General features: G+C 39.3%; 1 protein-coding gene across 2 annotated transcripts in view; it reads left to right on the top strand.

Annotated features, from left to right (window-relative positions):
- Window positions 1-16,504, top strand: part of clybl (citrate lyase beta like) — a 41,658-nt gene extending 25,154 nt beyond the window's left edge. For both annotated transcript variants that reach the window (XM_077728781.1, XM_077728782.1), the window contains 6 exons: window positions 4,469-4,657; window positions 8,280-8,381; window positions 8,722-8,815; window positions 9,576-9,743; window positions 14,025-14,149; window positions 15,676-16,504. In XM_077728781.1, coding sequence (XP_077584907.1) covers window positions 4,469-4,657; window positions 8,280-8,381; window positions 8,722-8,815; window positions 9,576-9,743; window positions 14,025-14,149; window positions 15,676-15,771 — 774 coding nt within the window. In that variant the 3' untranslated portion in view covers window positions 15,772-16,504. The remainder of the gene's footprint in view (window positions 1-4,468; window positions 4,658-8,279; window positions 8,382-8,721; window positions 8,816-9,575; window positions 9,744-14,024; window positions 14,150-15,675) is intronic.
- Window positions 16,505-18,047: the final 1,543 nt, after the last annotated feature.

Genomic DNA, 18,047 nt, shown 5'->3' with positions numbered 1-18,047 from the left:
CTAATATTCTCCAGCCGACAGGTGCTTCCCTGCTTAATCCCTTTTAAAGTAAGATGTTTAAAACAAGCAAAATTTTCCCTATTATGGTAGTATAATGGCTGTAGTGCCCCTTACAAAGCCTCCTTTAAAACAAGGTGACTGTCTCCCACTGAGTTAGCAGCGGGAAATCAGCAGATGCAGCAGGTTAAAAGCATTCTCTTCCTGCCCACGCCAACTTCCCATTGGCCCTCCTGACTGTCCATGAAATTGTGATTGGGGTTCAGAATAAAGAGTGATGGGGGAAAAAAAATCTCAGGGCACAAAGGTTTTAAAATCATGCTAATAGAGAAAATTGATACAGCTGCAGGCCGTTCCTGTAGTTTGACAAAGACAAAATAGAATGACGGACGACCCACGGAAGTGGCATCATTTAGCGCTGACCTTGCGATGATGTCACTACTTTTTGGTCTAAAGGAATGCAGTTATTCAAGCTTGAGGCGAAATTGCCCGTTTTTGACATTTTAAATGTTATATTTTCAACTATTGGTGCATAAGCTGGTTTAACACTCTAAATTGCCCATAGATATGAGGATGAGTGTGAATGGTTGTTCGTCTCACTATTCATGGTCTTCTACTATCACCTTTTTAAAACTTACCGACATTAATTTGACTGGCAAAATGTCCGCCCTCCATCTTGATGCTGACCGCTTAGGAAGTGAGAAAGCAATCCGGACCAAAGGACTGTCAGCATGCTATCGTAAGGAAGATAAGGTTGAATGCTCTAACACCCTTACACATATAATCATATCTTTATGATGAGTGGGGCGGCGGAAGAGAAGGGGGGGAGTTGAAACCCTGGAGCGGAACTGACAGCTACACCTGTCCTCATCTTTTCCCTGGCTTTATTTTTTGCCTCCCTCTTGTACTCGTCCCTCTGCTGTAAGCACCTCGGGGTTAAGATGGTTTCCTCCTGGTCTCTTAGTTGCCCCGAGGTCTACTTTTCTCCTCCCTGGAGTGCGTCTTTCTGTCTCCTTTCCCCACATGGGTCCCGCCATCCTCCACCCACTGCCCTCTCAGCCCACCCCACCTTGGAGAGTCTATCCTAATCCTTGGAAATTTGGAACTAATGAACTAACTGCTGAGCCACGGCTACGGAGCTTGCTCCCAAACTATACTGTACTTCACACTCGATTTCCTCTCCAGATGGCATGGTAGCTCAGCCGACACGGTGGGCAGAGGGGGGCACCTCACTCACTCTGATGAGCCTGCTGAGACACACACACATGCATAGACACACATAACAGACGAGTACACATACATTGAGTGTATTAAAACATGGGAAATGGTCAACTTTTTGAGATAACAAATTTGAATAGCTCATGATTCTATACATAGTACTGTTCCATTTTCTCTAAAATTAATTATTTGTTACAAAACAACTGTTTTTGCATCATTATTTTGTTGTATTTTAGCTTTAAAAATCCTCAAACGTTATCTGTTTTACACATTTGAGATTGTCTGAAAAAAAACATCAATTTTTTAATTGGATTAGGCGTCTGTGGTCATAAATGACAGCCAAAAAGTTAATACTCAAAAACAATAAACATATTTTGCAAACCCAATCTTTTTTATACGATTCCGATGTTTTTTTGGGGGGTCAGATTAGTTGTCAGAGTACCTACCGTCTTCCCTAGAAAACTAAACCAAGAACTTGAGTCATGTGACTTAGGTCGCATGATCAGAAGATGTATTAAGTTGCTGTCTTGCTCCATTGCTTACATTATTTTGTGTTCTTGACTTTTTTTGTTTTGCTTTTGGCAGTGCGTTCCTAATCTGAGCTCTGTCCCATGCATGAACCGTTGTCCGACACCAGAGATTTTTAGTTTTACATAAATTATGCTGCCAACTGTCAACTGCCAAATGACCCCAGTTTAGTCTCGGTGTGTTATTCTTGAGGACACCGAAAGATCTGCTCTTCCTTGAAGTGCTCTCGTATGACTTTACTCTTGAGACGTTACTGTGAAATATCGATTTACTTTGTTGGCTTATGAATACTGAATATTTCTTGTTTAGTGTTTCAAGTATGTGTGAGTGTTCAAACACGTGCTTGACACCAAAAAAAGGCGCCGCAGGCTTAAGGGAAAGTCTCAATATGGCTGCCAAGACTCATAAATGGAGTGAGTCTTCCATCAACTAAATAGATTCATTATTTCTGTAGTTAAATCTTTAAAAATAATAATTTCAACCTATTCTGCCTGCTATAGTTTTTCTTGCAGAGGCTGATAGAATGTCCCATTATATTTACTTGACTTTTTGTGAAAAATTTACGTACAAAAGTAGGTTTACTTGCCCACTGCTCTGGATATTGGATGACTCCATCAATTGGGGGGTCAATGTTTGGATATTTTTCTTTTTTTTAGACTGATTTACCTTTTGGTTGGATGTACATGGGGTTTAATGGTGAGTAAATACAATAGACCAAAGCAACAGGGGTTTTCTTAAGACTACAAATGCTTGTGTCAAGATTAAATGCACTTTCAAATCGTCACGCCCATTTGAATTTCCAGCAAGTGTGCAAATGTAGTGTAATGAACACGTGATTTTTAGATGATCAGATAATTACTTGTTTGGAAATGAGCCCACCTGCCTTACAGGGCGAACAGCTTGCATGGATGAACCTGCAGGTGCAGTGTTAAGGTCCTTGGACCATGAACCTTGAATACATTATTGCCATATGGAAACATTGAAATTCAAATCTCATTACATATATGGTTTGGAAGCTGAAATGATACAAATGCAGAAGCCCGAAGTGAAGAAAAATTCAACCTTTAAGTGGGTGTTGGCCACTTTCTTTGGTATTGTGTGGCGGGGGAAAAGTGCTGGAGGGAGATGGTAGAAGAGAAGAATTCCAAGTAGAATTAATAGAACAGGAGAAGAGGTTCTTCATTGAACTTTCACTCCATATTCCTTTTCCAGTCAGATGGGATGTCAACAAGGCGGTAGCCATGCTGCGTCAAGTGTATACTCGACTCAACGGGATCCAGGATGCACGTTAAGGAGCTGCTCATTCTCGTAGGTTCAGAGGCCGTGCCTCGTCTTGCCGACTAGTTGCCCACCTGTCTTCCCTGCATGTCAGCTTCTAATGATGGAGATGATGGAGGGTATCAAAGAGGAGATAGAGCTGATGTTGGGGAGAGTGCACGGTGGGGCACCAGGTGACATGGTGAGGTTGCTTTGAAGCAACTTGTTGGATGGCCTTCCATTCATGTAAAAATCCTTATTTTCAAAGTGCTTTTTTTTTTTTTAAAGTGCTGAGTAGCACAAGCCGTAGGGGTCATTGTGTTGTAGAGTAGGATTCCTTACATTATGGATTCAAAAAGAAACCTTGGTCTTACTCAAACAACACTACGAGAGAAGCCATCAGGCTCGAGTTGCAATGGAAAAACGTTTGTTTTTCCATTTGATGCTAATGTTTAAGGCTGTTTGATTTGTGGATGACGTCTTTTTTGGGGTCAGGTGATCAATGTTAGACGGTTCATAGGGTCGTATTTCTTCGGTCACCACACGCAGCAGACGATCTGGTTTATGAAACGTGAATTATGGCTTTGTAAATAACCATTTATGTTTTAAATTACAACAACCAAGCTGGCGTCAGGAAGATTTTCTGCATTTACTCCTAAGTTGCAATATATTTTTTTATTGAAAAGCAGCACATTTCTCCGGTATTGAATAGCAAATAGGGACTCCGTATTGACAGATCCGCAAAATCGGGTTTGAATCCCAAAATATGCCATTGGGACAGCCCTAATAAATGTTCTTATTATTTGAAAGCCATCAACAGCTCCAATTTCTCATCAAACCTGACGATTTATAAGCTTCCGTTTCCGTATGTCGCTTAACTGGGACCACATTGCTCCCAAAAAAGATCGCTTGCTCGCTCCTGTCAGTAACAGGACGTCATTCCAACACCTTTTTTTCATTCCCTGGCATCTGTTTCAAATATAGTCGCATACGGTATGCTTTTTCTTTTACAATGTTACCTTTACTTTGATTTTATTTTTCCTCCATCTATACTCCTCAACTCTGTTTTGTTTTTCCACAATGTTAACTTTAGAAAAGCAAAGTACAATCTCTATTGTCTTATGCCTAGATTTGCAATCGTTGCTCTGTGCAATCTTTTCAGGATACTTTTTGCCCATTTTGATCAAAATATCAAACATAATGTAACCAGTAAATAGCAAATCATATTAGTATTAAAATTACCCATTTGTTTTCAATTGTTACTATCATTGATTCCCAAAGAGCAGATTTACAGCAGCCGAAAAACCCAATTTTACTAAAATCCGATATTGTGACTAAATCCGACTGTCCGATACTTTGAAAAAAAACCTGCGTCAAATCGACATATCACAAGTTGCTACTCTTCGTACTAATATGATATGTCACAATGCCACATGAAATCATTCTAACCTTTTTCCTGCTGTTTCAGACGGAGGCCAGGGAAACCATTTCCAGAATGATGGCTGAATTGAACCTGGGTCGAACGGAGAAGTGTGTGAGGGTTAACGCAGTGTCCAGCGGTTTTGCAGAGGATGACCTACAAGTTATCCTTCAGGCTGAGATTCTCCCTCCTGCTCTTATGTTGCCCAAAGTGGAAGACACTGAGGAGGTTCATTGGGTAAGTCCTTTCATTACTCACTGCTAGACTTCCTTGATTGAATTGCGACTATTGAAATCTTGGGTTAAATCCCCAGTTGGGCACAACTTCCACTGGTAGTCAATCATATTCCAATGTGGAAACAGTGGTTCCAAACATTCGGAGACTGGTCTTATCTGCAATTTATCAGTAAGACAAAATCAATTTTCAATCTTCCTCAGCTAAATTTGGTCAAAGAATAAAAAATTGTGAAATAAGTGAATATGGGAGACATTCCAGAAAGGCAAAACCTAATAGTTTGTGTATGCATAAACACAGAACTTCCAAAATCCTGCGACATTTCTCCCCTGGGTCTATGAAACGTAGTAGTATCCTTACACAAACTCACGAAGTAAGATGAAACCACGGGACTCTTCAAAGCAATCATAACATGCTTTCCCATTTCATAGTAAAAGTAGGGAATTGATCCCTGTGACAGGAGTCGGGGCGAGATGGACTAAAGTGTTTTTCTTGGCTTCTGCTCAAAAGGCGGACATTTGAGTGGATTTGCTTCATAACTGTAATTCACTTCACAATGCTACCATTACCTCCACACTTATTTTTTACCAATTTTCAGCAATGATTGAATGTTGTTTTGTCCGATACAAACGTGTGTCGTTAGGAAATGCTTTCAATTTTATAACCTAAACTCTTTTTTCTACCCCGTTTTTTTGTTGGTGGGCTTTTTGGCCTTTTCAGTTGCTTTTTACATGCATATTGAGGCATCTAGTGTTTCAAGCGCGCGTCTGATTCTCTCCACTCTTGTAGGACAGGCGCCGTAAATCCCCTCCCCTTCCATGTCGTCTCCCCCTCCCCGACTTGTTTATTTATCTCCTGTTTTTTTATTGATATTAGCCTAGGAGCCTCCAGACTGATTTGTCGCTAAAAGATGGACTCGCTTGTTTCCTTTTGTGTAGAAAATCTTTAGCGGGGGCTTTGCTCCTCTCAGCCAAAACCCAAAGCCTCTTTTGTGAGTGACGGGCCTTATTGGGCTGTAACAGGCGTAACCCCCCCTCCCAAATCGTACCCCACCTTCCTCTAGAAGCAACCCCCTTTTTTGTCTGTGGGACAATTCTCACCGATTCGGAGCAGTGCGGCATTCTTTGCCCCGCCACACTATTTGGTGTAGCCAAAAGAATGGCGCCCCCGTCCCGCTACGCCTCCTCCTCCTCCTCCTCTTCCTCCCCCCGTAACCTCCCCCTTATCCTTTTCTCCACTTCCCCTCTGTGAAATGAACACTTCAGCTGGCAGGAAACATTTAATCTGGCCTCCTTTTCAAACAAAATTAATTGAAACTTGTCCCACTATCGTTTCCTTTCTCTTGCGCTTTGCCGTATTGTTCGAGGGCCTCTTTGGAAGAGACGTTATTCTTGTTTTATTATTGTTTTTTTATTTTTTAAGGAATTATTCCAGGGACCCCCCCCCCCCCCCCCCCCTCATCAGAAATCGGGTCGGAAATCTTGCCCAATTGTGTCAAAAATGATCTATACGTATGATATACAACTTATTGAAAATATTTGTTTAAATTGACACAATTGAAACAAATCTTGCAGTCAAAAATAAGTAAATGTCCAACAAATCACAACTAAAATAGTTTTTTATTGCATCGGGTGGCCGAGTTTATTTGCTTTAAGTTAATTAATGTAATATCCATTGTTTTTGCACAGTTTGCAACCTTATTTTGGTGATGCGAAACTCCAAAAAGGCGTTTATGATTTAGCTATTTTTCTATGATTAAAATAACCCTTTTATATGATTATAATGTTTTGATAGCTCCATTCAAATTGGTTGGACAAAAGAAATTTGGATATAGTACATTTTAAATTTCCGTATCGACAAAAACGTGGTCCGCGACATCCCTAAATTATTCTTTATTTTCCTTTTTTTATTATTATTTTTTTGTACTTGTCCACCCCAATTGAGTCTCAATTAAAGGGCCCGAGTTGCGAGAGTCATTGAATTCTAATGGCTGCTGTACATAAGAGAAGCACAATGAAAGCACCTCTTAACGGTGTATAAATCAGCCTCTCCAAGGACATAATAGCCCAGAAGAGAATACAGAAGACGGAAACATATAATCAGAAATGCTTAGAGGCTCTTAAAAAGAATCGTTTTTTTTTTTTTTTTTTAATTCCCTACCAATGTCCGTTGTCATTTGCGATATCGCCCCACAATGGCTCGCTGTCTATCTATCTTGTTTCTTCTGTCACAAAAATAGATTTATCTTCCACCCTCTTTTCACACTCTCAGACGTAAACCCCCCCGCCCCCCCACACTTCCCCTCCGCCCGCATCGTGCCCAACTCAAACCCCCAGCGTTCACGTTGCCATGGCAACCAGGCTCCCACCGGGTTGTGACCTCAGATGATTACAGTACAAAGCCTGTTGGGGTCTTGGAAAAGGGGAAAAAAAGAACCTTTTGAAGATGAAAAGTCTTTGATGGGTTTGTATTTATGCAAATCTCTTCAGATATGATTTATCCTAGCTGTGATTGAATGGAGAGATGATTAAAATTGGCCCTATTTTGGAAATCCTTCAATGGAGGCCTCGTTCTTTCAGACTAGCGAATGAGCGTGGGGGACGTTATGGGTCGCGTACCTGAGATTATCATGGAAAAAAAGGCTAGGCGACACAAAGTTTTTGCCTCTGGTTTGCCGAGCGAGGGGGGGCGATTGGCTTTGAAAGGAAATATCTGATGGCGGGAGGGGGCTTTTGTGTGTTTCCAGATGATAGATTTTGGAATTTGGGCTATCCCACCGGCAGTCCCGAAGCTCGCTGTGAACTGCTCTATTGGAAAAAAATTGGAACGCTTTGGTCTTTCAAAGAATTAAACTCTAGTTTTAAGAACTGCCTAGGTGAGTTCGCATATTTGGGTTAGAAAAAAAATAGAAAAAAATCCAGTGTGTGTGTGACATTGTCAAAAAGACTTGAAATCTTGTTTATTCTTACCTTGAAGTACTCCCAAACAGTGTGTATTTACATGAGCTTGGAAAAGCTGTCCCCATGTAGAATTTCTAAAGACGTCACATCAAATGATGAAATATTCCCTGGTGATCAGAAAAAATATTTTATTCCTTTTTTGCCGTTTGAACCCTTGGCCATATTTTTTTTTTTTGGAGTGTGTTTGTATAATGGCTGCTAAGGGGAGATGACTCCTGATGAATATCAAAATACTGCATTTTGTCTCGCTTCTTTGACGGATGTTGAAAGCTGTCATATCGCTTACCGGTATCCATAACATTTCATTCCATTTTTTTTTTTAACATCTTGAATTAATTCTCCCACAATAGCGCAGTGTGAGCTCTTTGGAGTAGGCTAATAATGCAGTGGTAAGTGCACTTAGGGTGGCAGCTGCACAGTGAGGAGCAGCAACTTTACAGTCCCTTGGAGCATGATGCATCTTTTAATTTATTCATTTAAACGTCTATTACAAATGAATTTGGGTATCATCAAAAGGCGGAGATGGGTTATTACCACTAAGCTATGCCAAGGATACAAAATGTCTGATGTGAAGCTGCCGTACAAACGAAATGAATTTCTTATCATGTTGTTTTTCCACGTGCGCAAGCGGCCATCTAACGACTTGCGCCGCCTGTGTTCTTTAGTTCGTTGACAGGTTTCAGCGCAGCTTGAAAGGACGGCCGTTGACGGAACCTGTTCGCTTGGTGACCTTTGTGGAAACGGCTGTGGGCCTACTCAACTTAAAGGTAAATTAAAAGTGACTTAGAACGCATCTCTCAACTGCATGACACTTTATTGTTAGTTAAATCTATTGACAGAGTACGATTAAAAGAGGATTTCTCTATCTATTCATTTTTTAAGTATTGTAAAGTATTTTTTTGCAGGTCAGAAAATAGTTTCGGATAAATAAAAGACAATTTTGGTCATACAGGTACACATTTTCCATCTTACATTGACATAATGCATTTAAGTTGGTAATAAACATGTTTAAGATCACTTGGTAGCATCAAAGACTGGGCATGGGATATAATAACTTAAGTTTAAGACGACATTTCACCTATTAATGCACCTGTTTCTACGTTCCAGATGGTGTGCGAAGAAATCAGGCGACTCACGCCCGAGGTCGGCCTCCATCATGACGGCATAGTTTTTGGCTCAGATGACTTCTGCGCCAGTATAGGTACTTATTATTCTTTGAATTACCTTTCCCTTACCATCACTTGATTGCTGTGGGCACTAGCTAGAATGATTTGAAGGCCTGGGAAGTCTTAATTATTAATATAGAAATGATTGGCCACAGCTTTTCATAGGCCTTGGGACAGGTAGACCTACAAATGATGTTGTTTCACATTGTCAAGCTTGAATATATATATTATATGTATATATGGTAGGAACAATATTACGTATATGAAATAGGGGGGTAAAAAAGCCAAGTGCCCATTGGGGAGTATTTCAATACCCATCATGGGGCAGTGTCTTCCTTTGCGAGTTAAATAATAGTACAAAAAGGGGTTTAAAAGTCCAAATTACTTTAAATAGACACCATAAAAATACTGTCCCTACATCAGGGTTAGTTCTTGGAACCTAGCTACTGGGATAAATTAGGTATTTTACTATAACAAATTGCCTACAACTATGATTAGGTCAAAAAAAACCCAGGTCAAATCAGGATAATATAATGTTTTTATCTGTATGAACTATTGGGATCTATAAAAACAATACGCAAGATATCAACAACACTCTACCTTTACTTTTCTGTAATGCTCCCTTACTTGGAAGCACCATTTGTAAAGAGCGATACGGTATATGTTCCAGACTTCCTCCCTCATCGCCCCTCGCTGTCTTTACTTCCTGTGCACCCTTTGGCTTTCTTTCACATGAGCTCAGATCCTTTTCACACCTTGACACGTGACCAGCATGCTGTTTGTGTTTACCCAAAGGCGCCACGCGGACCCAGGATGCCAAAGAGCTGCTGTACGCTAGGCAGAAAGTGGTCACCACCGCCAAGGCTTTTGGGCTGCAGGCTATCGACCTGGTGTACATAGACTACAAAGACGTGGAGGGATTGAGACGACAGGCCAGAGAGGGAGCTCTCATGGGTTTCACAGGTAGAAACATTTGCTAAATCAACATTTTTGGATGAGAAAAACTTTAATTACTGTACAGTCAAGAAGGGCAAGACTAACTTTTGGATGGGTTGTCGATGGGTGAAGAATTTTGCAGTCATTCAAACCTTTGCCATTGATCAAGTCCTTAAGTGCAAATGGGCAATCATTTCCTCCTTCATTTCCCTTTTTTCTGTCCATGCAAAACTAAGCTCCGCGGTGTTTAAATGCTCTGACATTTCATCTCAAGTGTTTGAGAAAACTGCAGTTGCGATTAAAGTGAGCCATCAGCTGAGAGTAGAGACGACTCTAACGTGGCATTCTACGTGTTCGTCGCCAAGCAACAGCTTTGAGTGGAAACGAATTTGCGCAACGGGCAGGACAGACAAAATCCCGGGATATTCCAATCTTTTCCACTACGCCACTTGTAGCACATATTTATTCTATTTTCTTTTCTCCATGACAAATAATTAAAGTTAATCACACTGAGATGTTACAAGCATTATTTTAATGTTTTTCTAAACACCCCAACTTAATTATATAGCTACAGTTGCATTTTTAATGCAAGTATATTATAATTATACTATGAAACTAGTATTACTGGCCCTCATATGATTAAAATGTGGCAACCAAAAGCCTATGTAACTAAAAAGCATAAGTCACATTGGAGTATTAGACCCAGGCTTAGTCCAACAGTGAAAAAAGTGTGACTTATAGTCCGGAAAATACGATCATTGTTGCCCAATCTAAGTCAATATGAATAGGAAAAAAGACAATACACTTAATATAATTGGTGAGGGATTGAGACTTGACTTGCTCTTTAAAATTCTGTATTTCATATCTCAGATTTTGATATAAAACACTTGTCTGTCGGAGTTGAAGTAATTCTGCTTTTCAATTCCTTTCCGTGCCCATCACTTGCCTCACACCATTTTGCCAAATAGCTGCTTGGCCAATGGCGTGACACTATGACATGGCGTCTAGTGATTGGTCACCAGGCATACTTTTTTGAAGGGGGTGCGTGGGTGAGTGGGGTTGGCTGGCGATAAATTTGAAGCTAGGGCTACTAGAGCACCCCCCCCCCCCCTTCTATGTTGCTGCCCATACCACAGTCACAAGTGTCACATTATTATACTTACTGCAATACTTTCTTTCGTATTGGCCCAGCTCTCACATTTCAGTACTTTTGCCACTACTGGTATTCTTAAATTGCTAAATGGCTCACTGTACTTTCTATTTCTGTTTTAGTGGCATGTTTGAATGATACTAGAGTGGCTTCAACTACCAGGGATAAGTTCCATTCGCACACATGGCCAATAAAATAAATTCTATTCATATCTACTCCATTCTATGCCAACGACATGTATTTTGTGATGTAGTTGTCGCAAAATTTTAGTGACGGAATATTATCTGTGTTATAATATTGCAAAGAGTTGCAAGTTATAACCCTAAAATCATATTGTGGATAAAAAATGGATTCTGAAGTCATTATAGCTTCTTTTGCATTAAATAACTTCTTGGTTAGCCAACAAGTGTGTATGTAGTTGGTCTCTAAACTGATCAAAAGGGCACGCATACGTTTTTTTAAAATAAATGTCGGGCGGCGCACAAAAGCGTTGACGGGTCGCAGCCTAATTAACGATGTCAGGAGACGTTCAACAGCCTGTAACCCCTGTGTGTTTGTGAGAGTGTGCGTATACAGTACAAGTGTGTATTAGTGGAGGTTAACTGGGGTGAGAGCAGTCTGAATGGAGGAAGTGGGCCCCTCTTCTTTCCCCCCCGCCACACGCTCCTGTTTGGTTTGCTTCGTCTGGCTTGTCCCACCTTTTTTTTCTTTTTTTTTTTTTTTTAAGGATTTGTCGTTCGCCAGCAGACGTTTCATAACCAGCGTAACTTATCAAGACAAGTCTGATCTGCAAATGTACACAGGATTATGTCTGTGGCGTTTGCCATATTTAACTGGGAGGTGGTTTTTGGGCGGGAGGGGCCGCAGAATCTGGTAAATACGGAGAGCGGATTGTGGCGGAGTTTGGAGTTCGTTTCAGACAGATTTGCTGTTTGGGGATCTTGAGAAACATCTTTAATGTGGAAATCTGGGTTGTTTGTAGTTGGGAAAGTTCTTGTTGATTAGGACTGGTGGAGGTTTGGAAAAAATGTGGAAAAGTTTTTGTTGGTATGATTGAGTTGTTTAAACCATATTAATAGTTAATTGTTGTACATGCGATAATGTAGTGTTTTGATATTGTCAAGATATTCTTCATAGCAGCTTGAGAAGAGAGCAGTTTTTTTTTAAATGAAAAATGTTGCAGTATTGTGACTACCCAGATATATTTTGCAGAGTAAAGCGTAATGTTAAGATAATTTTAGGGAGGGAAATTACAAGGAAAAAAGGCATATTCTGACTTAATTTTTCAGAGGAAATAAACTAAATTTCACCGGAATAAAGTTGAGAAATTAGAATTTTACATTTTTATAAGAAGCCTTATTAACCCTTTTTGGGTAAAATTGGTCTTCAGAACAGGTGTTATTCTATTTGACATTTTTGACAAATAAAAAATAATAATTTCAGGGGCAGTTTACTAAGAGTCAAAATGTAATGCATTTTATTGAAATTAACTCATCATTTAAATAAAGAAATGAATAATCTTTCAATAAAGTCACAAAAGAAATTATTGTTAAGGGAAAATCTAACCTTGTAAAAACACATTTCCCTATCATAAAAAGAATTTGACATTACTGGTAATATAAACTGATCTAAATTTAATTTCTACAATTGTTAGTTATAAAGTCAAGAAAACACATGTTATTCTCTCTGTAAATTATTGATGCAGTTCTTTCATCTAATCTAATTTAATTGTGCACCTAACCTGAGCTATTTTCATTTTTTTCTCCAACTCTGCAAAACATGCACATTTAAAATGTTCTATTCCGCACCATTATTTTCTGCACTCTGCCTTCTTTTGTATTTTTACAGAAATTATTTCCAAAGACAGCACATGCATGTCTACACAAACGGAATAAATAGAGTAAGTGTGTAATATATATTTCCATCCAGCAGTATCATGAAAGGGTAAATGATGCGTGAATTGATGTGACACCCCGTTGCACACACACTGCATTTACACAAACGATACACTACACACTCAAAATAGTATGTCACAATGGAGCCTGTTTAGAAGTGAAAGAAATTCACTGCAGCTTCTGATGTCAACATTTTCTGCTGCCTTTGTTATTTTAAATGCAAGCCTTGTGCTTGTGTTTAAGTGTTTGGCCAGAAGCTTTGGACGATGGGGCGCACTCGTTAATGATGCGCGCAGTCCTCCGGGGTCTGGTGGGTGCCGACGCTCCTCAGACGCCTCAAATATAAACACACACAATTAACTTTTCCTCTTCCGGCCAAATTGTTCTCACCGTGTGTTGTCTCTCTTATTGTTATTTTGTTTCCACCTTAAACCCCACCTCTTTCCAATCTTGTTTTTTTTTTTTACCCCCCTAAGTATTTCAATATAAATGTCAGTTGGCAATTTTGTTCATTTTGTTAAGTTTTCCCACTTCTGTCTTGTCATTTTAATCAAATTATCAGCATGAATTTTTATTTATAGATTTATCATTCTTAACTACAAAGTGAACAAAGCTTTTTTGATACTTTTACCATATTTTACATATATAAATTATCCTTATCAAATTGAATACTCTAAAATTTAAGGGTATAACTATTTAGGGCATGTGTACTAAAGTAAAATACCAAGTTATCATAGAGCAATCAAAGTTTTTTTAAGGCAAAAAAAATACAAAATAAAATAACATACACACACACCCACACACAAATTGGAACAATAATGAAATTTCACCTGTGGTATCACACTTTTAAACAACTGCCATGATAAATTAAAATACTGTCAAACTATAAGGCTGAAAGATGTTTAAACGGTGAAATACAAAATAAATAGGAGGTTAAGTTGCAGGGTTGGATGTTGAATTATTTGTTTCTATTGTTTTATAAGATTTTGTGACTCATTGTAGTTGGTCTGAAATTTCTAATTTATTGCTAAGTTAAATAAATAACAAGATAAGTTGTTTTACTTTTTTATGTAACTTTTTCCAATATAATTTTGAATGATTTTTGGTATTGGAGTGGATATTTTTCCTTTTGTATTGTTTTAGTGTTGACATTGTTTTACGTCTTGTTTGAACAAAAATGAAACACACAAAAAAATCTACTATAATACTACATACTAGCATTAGAACAAAACCAATATAACTGTGTATTTTGTGTGTTTTTAGGCAAGCAGGTGATCCACCCTGGTCAAGTCCAGGCCGTGCAGGAAGAATTCTCCCCCAGTGAACAGAGAGTCCAGTGGGCTCAAGAACTCATTGCCGCATTCCAGCAGCACCAACAAGACGGAAAGGTGACATTTTTTAAATGTTTTTCCCTTCCCTAAATCCCATGGGTTCACTTTTTACTCTCCATAATGACAACGTACATTTTTATGAGCTATCAGGGGTCCCATCCGTCAACTACAACCTCATTTAAACCTCAGTATTGAATAGTTTAAAAGTAAATACTCTCCAAAGACACAAATGAAGCACTGGCTTATCAATGATACAAAAACACTAAATTGTGACACAAGTGTACTTTTGTACACGTCCCCCTCGCGCACCTCTGGCGCTTTCTACAATGCATACTGTACACCCTTGGGTGACTCTAAGAGGCTCCATAGGAGGAGAAGGAGGAGGCACGAGGGGGAATTGGGTGGGGGGGAACTCCTCGGGCCAATTAAGTGTACAATATTATTGTTCCTAATTTAGTGCATGGATGGATCCTATGTGTCGAGCTCGGTGGGCTATCTGCTGAGGTAATACACAATCTGCCCACAACTCTCTCGCCTCGCGCCAGGACGGCCCGAGGGACTTTATATAGGCTTGCCCATCATCCCTTTTGTGCGTGGGTGTGCGCGCGGAAGTCCAAGAGCTTGAAAGAACTTTGTGGCTTTTGTCCTGCAACACGACAGGTGTTTCCAGCTATTGATTTTCTTCTTGTTTTTGTTTTATCAACCAAGCAACAACCACATGAGTACATGACAGCTCCTTTTCTAGACACTTGCCTGGCCTTGTCGGGAGAAGTCCTCATCCAATATCTCGGAAATTTATTAAGGAGTAAAATAGTTGTCCCCTAATTTGAACAAATTTTTATTCTAAATCAGGTGTGTCATAAAATATGGTTAATCTATATCTTAAAAGAAACACAATGTGTGTCCTTATAAATGACTCATGTTTAATCTCCTTGATATTTTCAGTGTAAAATGTAGTTTATTTAATTCATATGTTACATCACTTTCCCCAATTATGAGTAATACTACTCTTTGTATTTCAAAGCCTTTTGAGCACTTTTAAATAAATTATTTAAGAAGTTCAAAACCATTTTCAAGTAGTGCAAAATATTATCCTGTCTGCCTCACAGACATAGCCAATTTATTTCTATGTTCAGTAAAAATAAATTACTGTATTTTCCGGACTATTAGTCACACTTTTTTTTCCATAGTTTGATGATAATTTAATAAGAATATGACTGCCAATGGCTTAAATTGTGTTTTTGTTGGCTATATTTATCCAAAAAACTAAATACTTTACGTTAACAGGTGCCTATTTTGACTGCTGTTCTCTTTTAATATTTAAGGAATAATTATTTTTGGTTACTAATTATAAACCTTCTACTCCAGGTTGTACTTAAGGTTACTTAAACACCCGTCAAGTATTAAGAATTAAAAAAAAAAACTGCTCTAATATCTAGGCATTTTGTGTAGAATACTACAATCTCCTGTGAAGCTCTACTATAAAAACTTTAACTGTAGTGATACTCTAATCAAGTTGCATATGCATTTGTGCAGATTCTTTTTAAATTTGTATTAACTGCCTCTTTTTTTAACCTTTCCAGGGCGCGTTCACATTCAAAGGTAGCATGATTGACATGCCCTCTCTCAAGCAAGCCCAAAACATCGTCACGCTCTCTGCTACCGTGCCCCGGAAATAATTGTCGTCCCGGAGGACAATTAGGGCTGGTGTCGGCGGGGCCCGGCCAAGGGACTGTAGTTTGTCTTCCACCTGGAGTTCTGATACGGAAAAAGAGGTACGACTTATCATACATTGGACAAATTGCTCTCCCAGAAGCCGACATTCCCTCATCAAATGCTCACACCTCCCCACTCCCGGGGGTCACCGTGAAAGCGTCTCCATGTTCCTAGCTGCTGGGCCAAATGGGCAAAGAAACACTATTTTGATTTGCGGGTGATCCATTCCACGTCCTCCCCAACCTATTGAGGGGCCGCCTCGTAAACACAGAACGACGTGAGCTCGCTATTCGCCGTCTTTGTGAGGGCGCCTTTAGCAAAAGTCACGCGGCTCCTCGTGCGGGTTAGGGACTGCCCGCAGATATAATAAAAGCTACCTGATCCGGAGATGTCCCGATCACTTATTTTTAGCTTTTGATTTTGACAATCTACCAATATGGAGTCCCCAAATGTATTAAATTGGACGGAAAAGTACTATATATCCAAATGGCTTTTGTCCAACCAATTGGAATAGCTATAGTAACATTATAATCATATAAAAAGTTGATTTCAACCTAGCAACAACCACAAAAAATCTTATTTCTTGCAGTACTAAAATAGGGTTGTTAACAAATAGTATAAGCAATGTATTTTTCATCAATACACTTATACAGCAAATAAACTTGGCCACTCAATGCCATAAATTGAGTTATTTTAGTTGTGATTATTTTTTTTGGACTGCAAGTTTGGTTTCAATCCTGTCAATGAATGTAGAAGTACACAAAATACTGCATATTTGTAAATATTTGCATCATTTTGATACTCATGGTCTTCCATACTAAGTGATTCTATTTAACGGCCAATCCATTTTGACTGAGAGGCCCCCAGTCAAATTGGATTGGACACCTAATGGCTTATCTAAAAAAAAATATATATATAACACTGCATTTAAAAAATATATAAAAATACATTTTAGACAATCTTTTGGGCCCAACATCCGATTTCCGATCAGGCACAGCCACCATTTAAGGTAAAGCCACTTTATTATTATACCACGGCGCTACAATACGTCCTCCTGAAACGGCGCCCCGTCAAACTATAGCGGCGCGGCGTACAAGTGGTGTTGCCCCACCAGAGCCGATCCCGGCTTTTGTCTTCTCCCGAGGATAATTGAAGGGGGGTGTCCCGAGTGCTCGGCGGGGCCATCGGTGACCATGGCAATGAAAAGCTCCCTTTACACCCCACCTCATCCACTCATCTTCCCCTGGCTTTCTTGCCACCGTATGATGTATTGTGTCTGTAGACGGGTCTGCGCCAGGACCGGACTAAACAAAAAAAAAAGAGACCAAAACAGCGCCCAAGCCAAAGGCCCTAACAGTAAGCTGTCTGTCTGGCATAGGGCCACATGATTCCTCCCACTATTGCACCGCGTCGCCTATTCACCGGCGGTTGTTTGTTTGTTTGTTTTCAAAAGCAACGCAGAGGTCGCCGGACAAACCTTTTGCGAGTACATATTTGTTGCTTTGATTAAATGAATCCCTGCACACGTCGGAACCTAAGAAATGTGGAAAGGATTGCCAAAAAAAAGTTAAATTGTTTGGACAAAAAAGGGCCGTGTCGTAGGTTAATGATACTTTGGAGCCAAAAAGTTATTAGAATTTTGCATAATATTTTGACAATGTTTAAGAAATGCATTGTGCATTCTGAAAGGGATTTAATTTTCTGATGTTTAGAATTCCTATTGCAATACTTAGTCGACTTTTACCCCGCCAAAAAATGCATTTTCTTTAGTTCTGCAAAAAAATACAGTTTAACAAATGTGCTTCTTTATTTTAACTCCCAAAATGTCATTTTTTAGTGCAGTATAAAATGGTATTCAGGGTTTTCATCGCACTATTTTGGCTACATTTGCATACAAAATGTCACTTTGGTACAATACTAAAACCGTGTTCCGGGTTGCCATCACTATACCAAATAATTTTCTCTGTAAATTCTCATTTTAGGACTGATATCTTCTGTTCCCTTAACTTTTAGAATGTTTTACTGCCCGGCCTCTTACTCTTTTACTTTGATTTTGTACTACGGCATTTTAAAAAGATGACATTTTAGTTAGGAAAAAAAATGAGGCGTTTATTGCAGAGCACTTGGCACATTCTAAACTTTTGGGTGAAAGGTCAAAGTCTCTCAAAGTGAATTATAGAAGCTTTCTGTGTAATATAATTCCACATTTTGAAAGGATCGTGTTATATAGTGATTTTAG

The sequence above is a fragment of the Stigmatopora nigra genome, chromosome 11, assembly GCF_051989575.1.
Source record: "Stigmatopora nigra isolate UIUO_SnigA chromosome 11, RoL_Snig_1.1, whole genome shotgun sequence".
Taxonomy (NCBI): domain Eukaryota; kingdom Metazoa; phylum Chordata; class Actinopteri; order Syngnathiformes; family Syngnathidae; genus Stigmatopora; species Stigmatopora nigra.
Note: the sequence above shows the minus strand (reverse complement) of the source record. Positions and strands in the feature narration are given on the sequence as shown.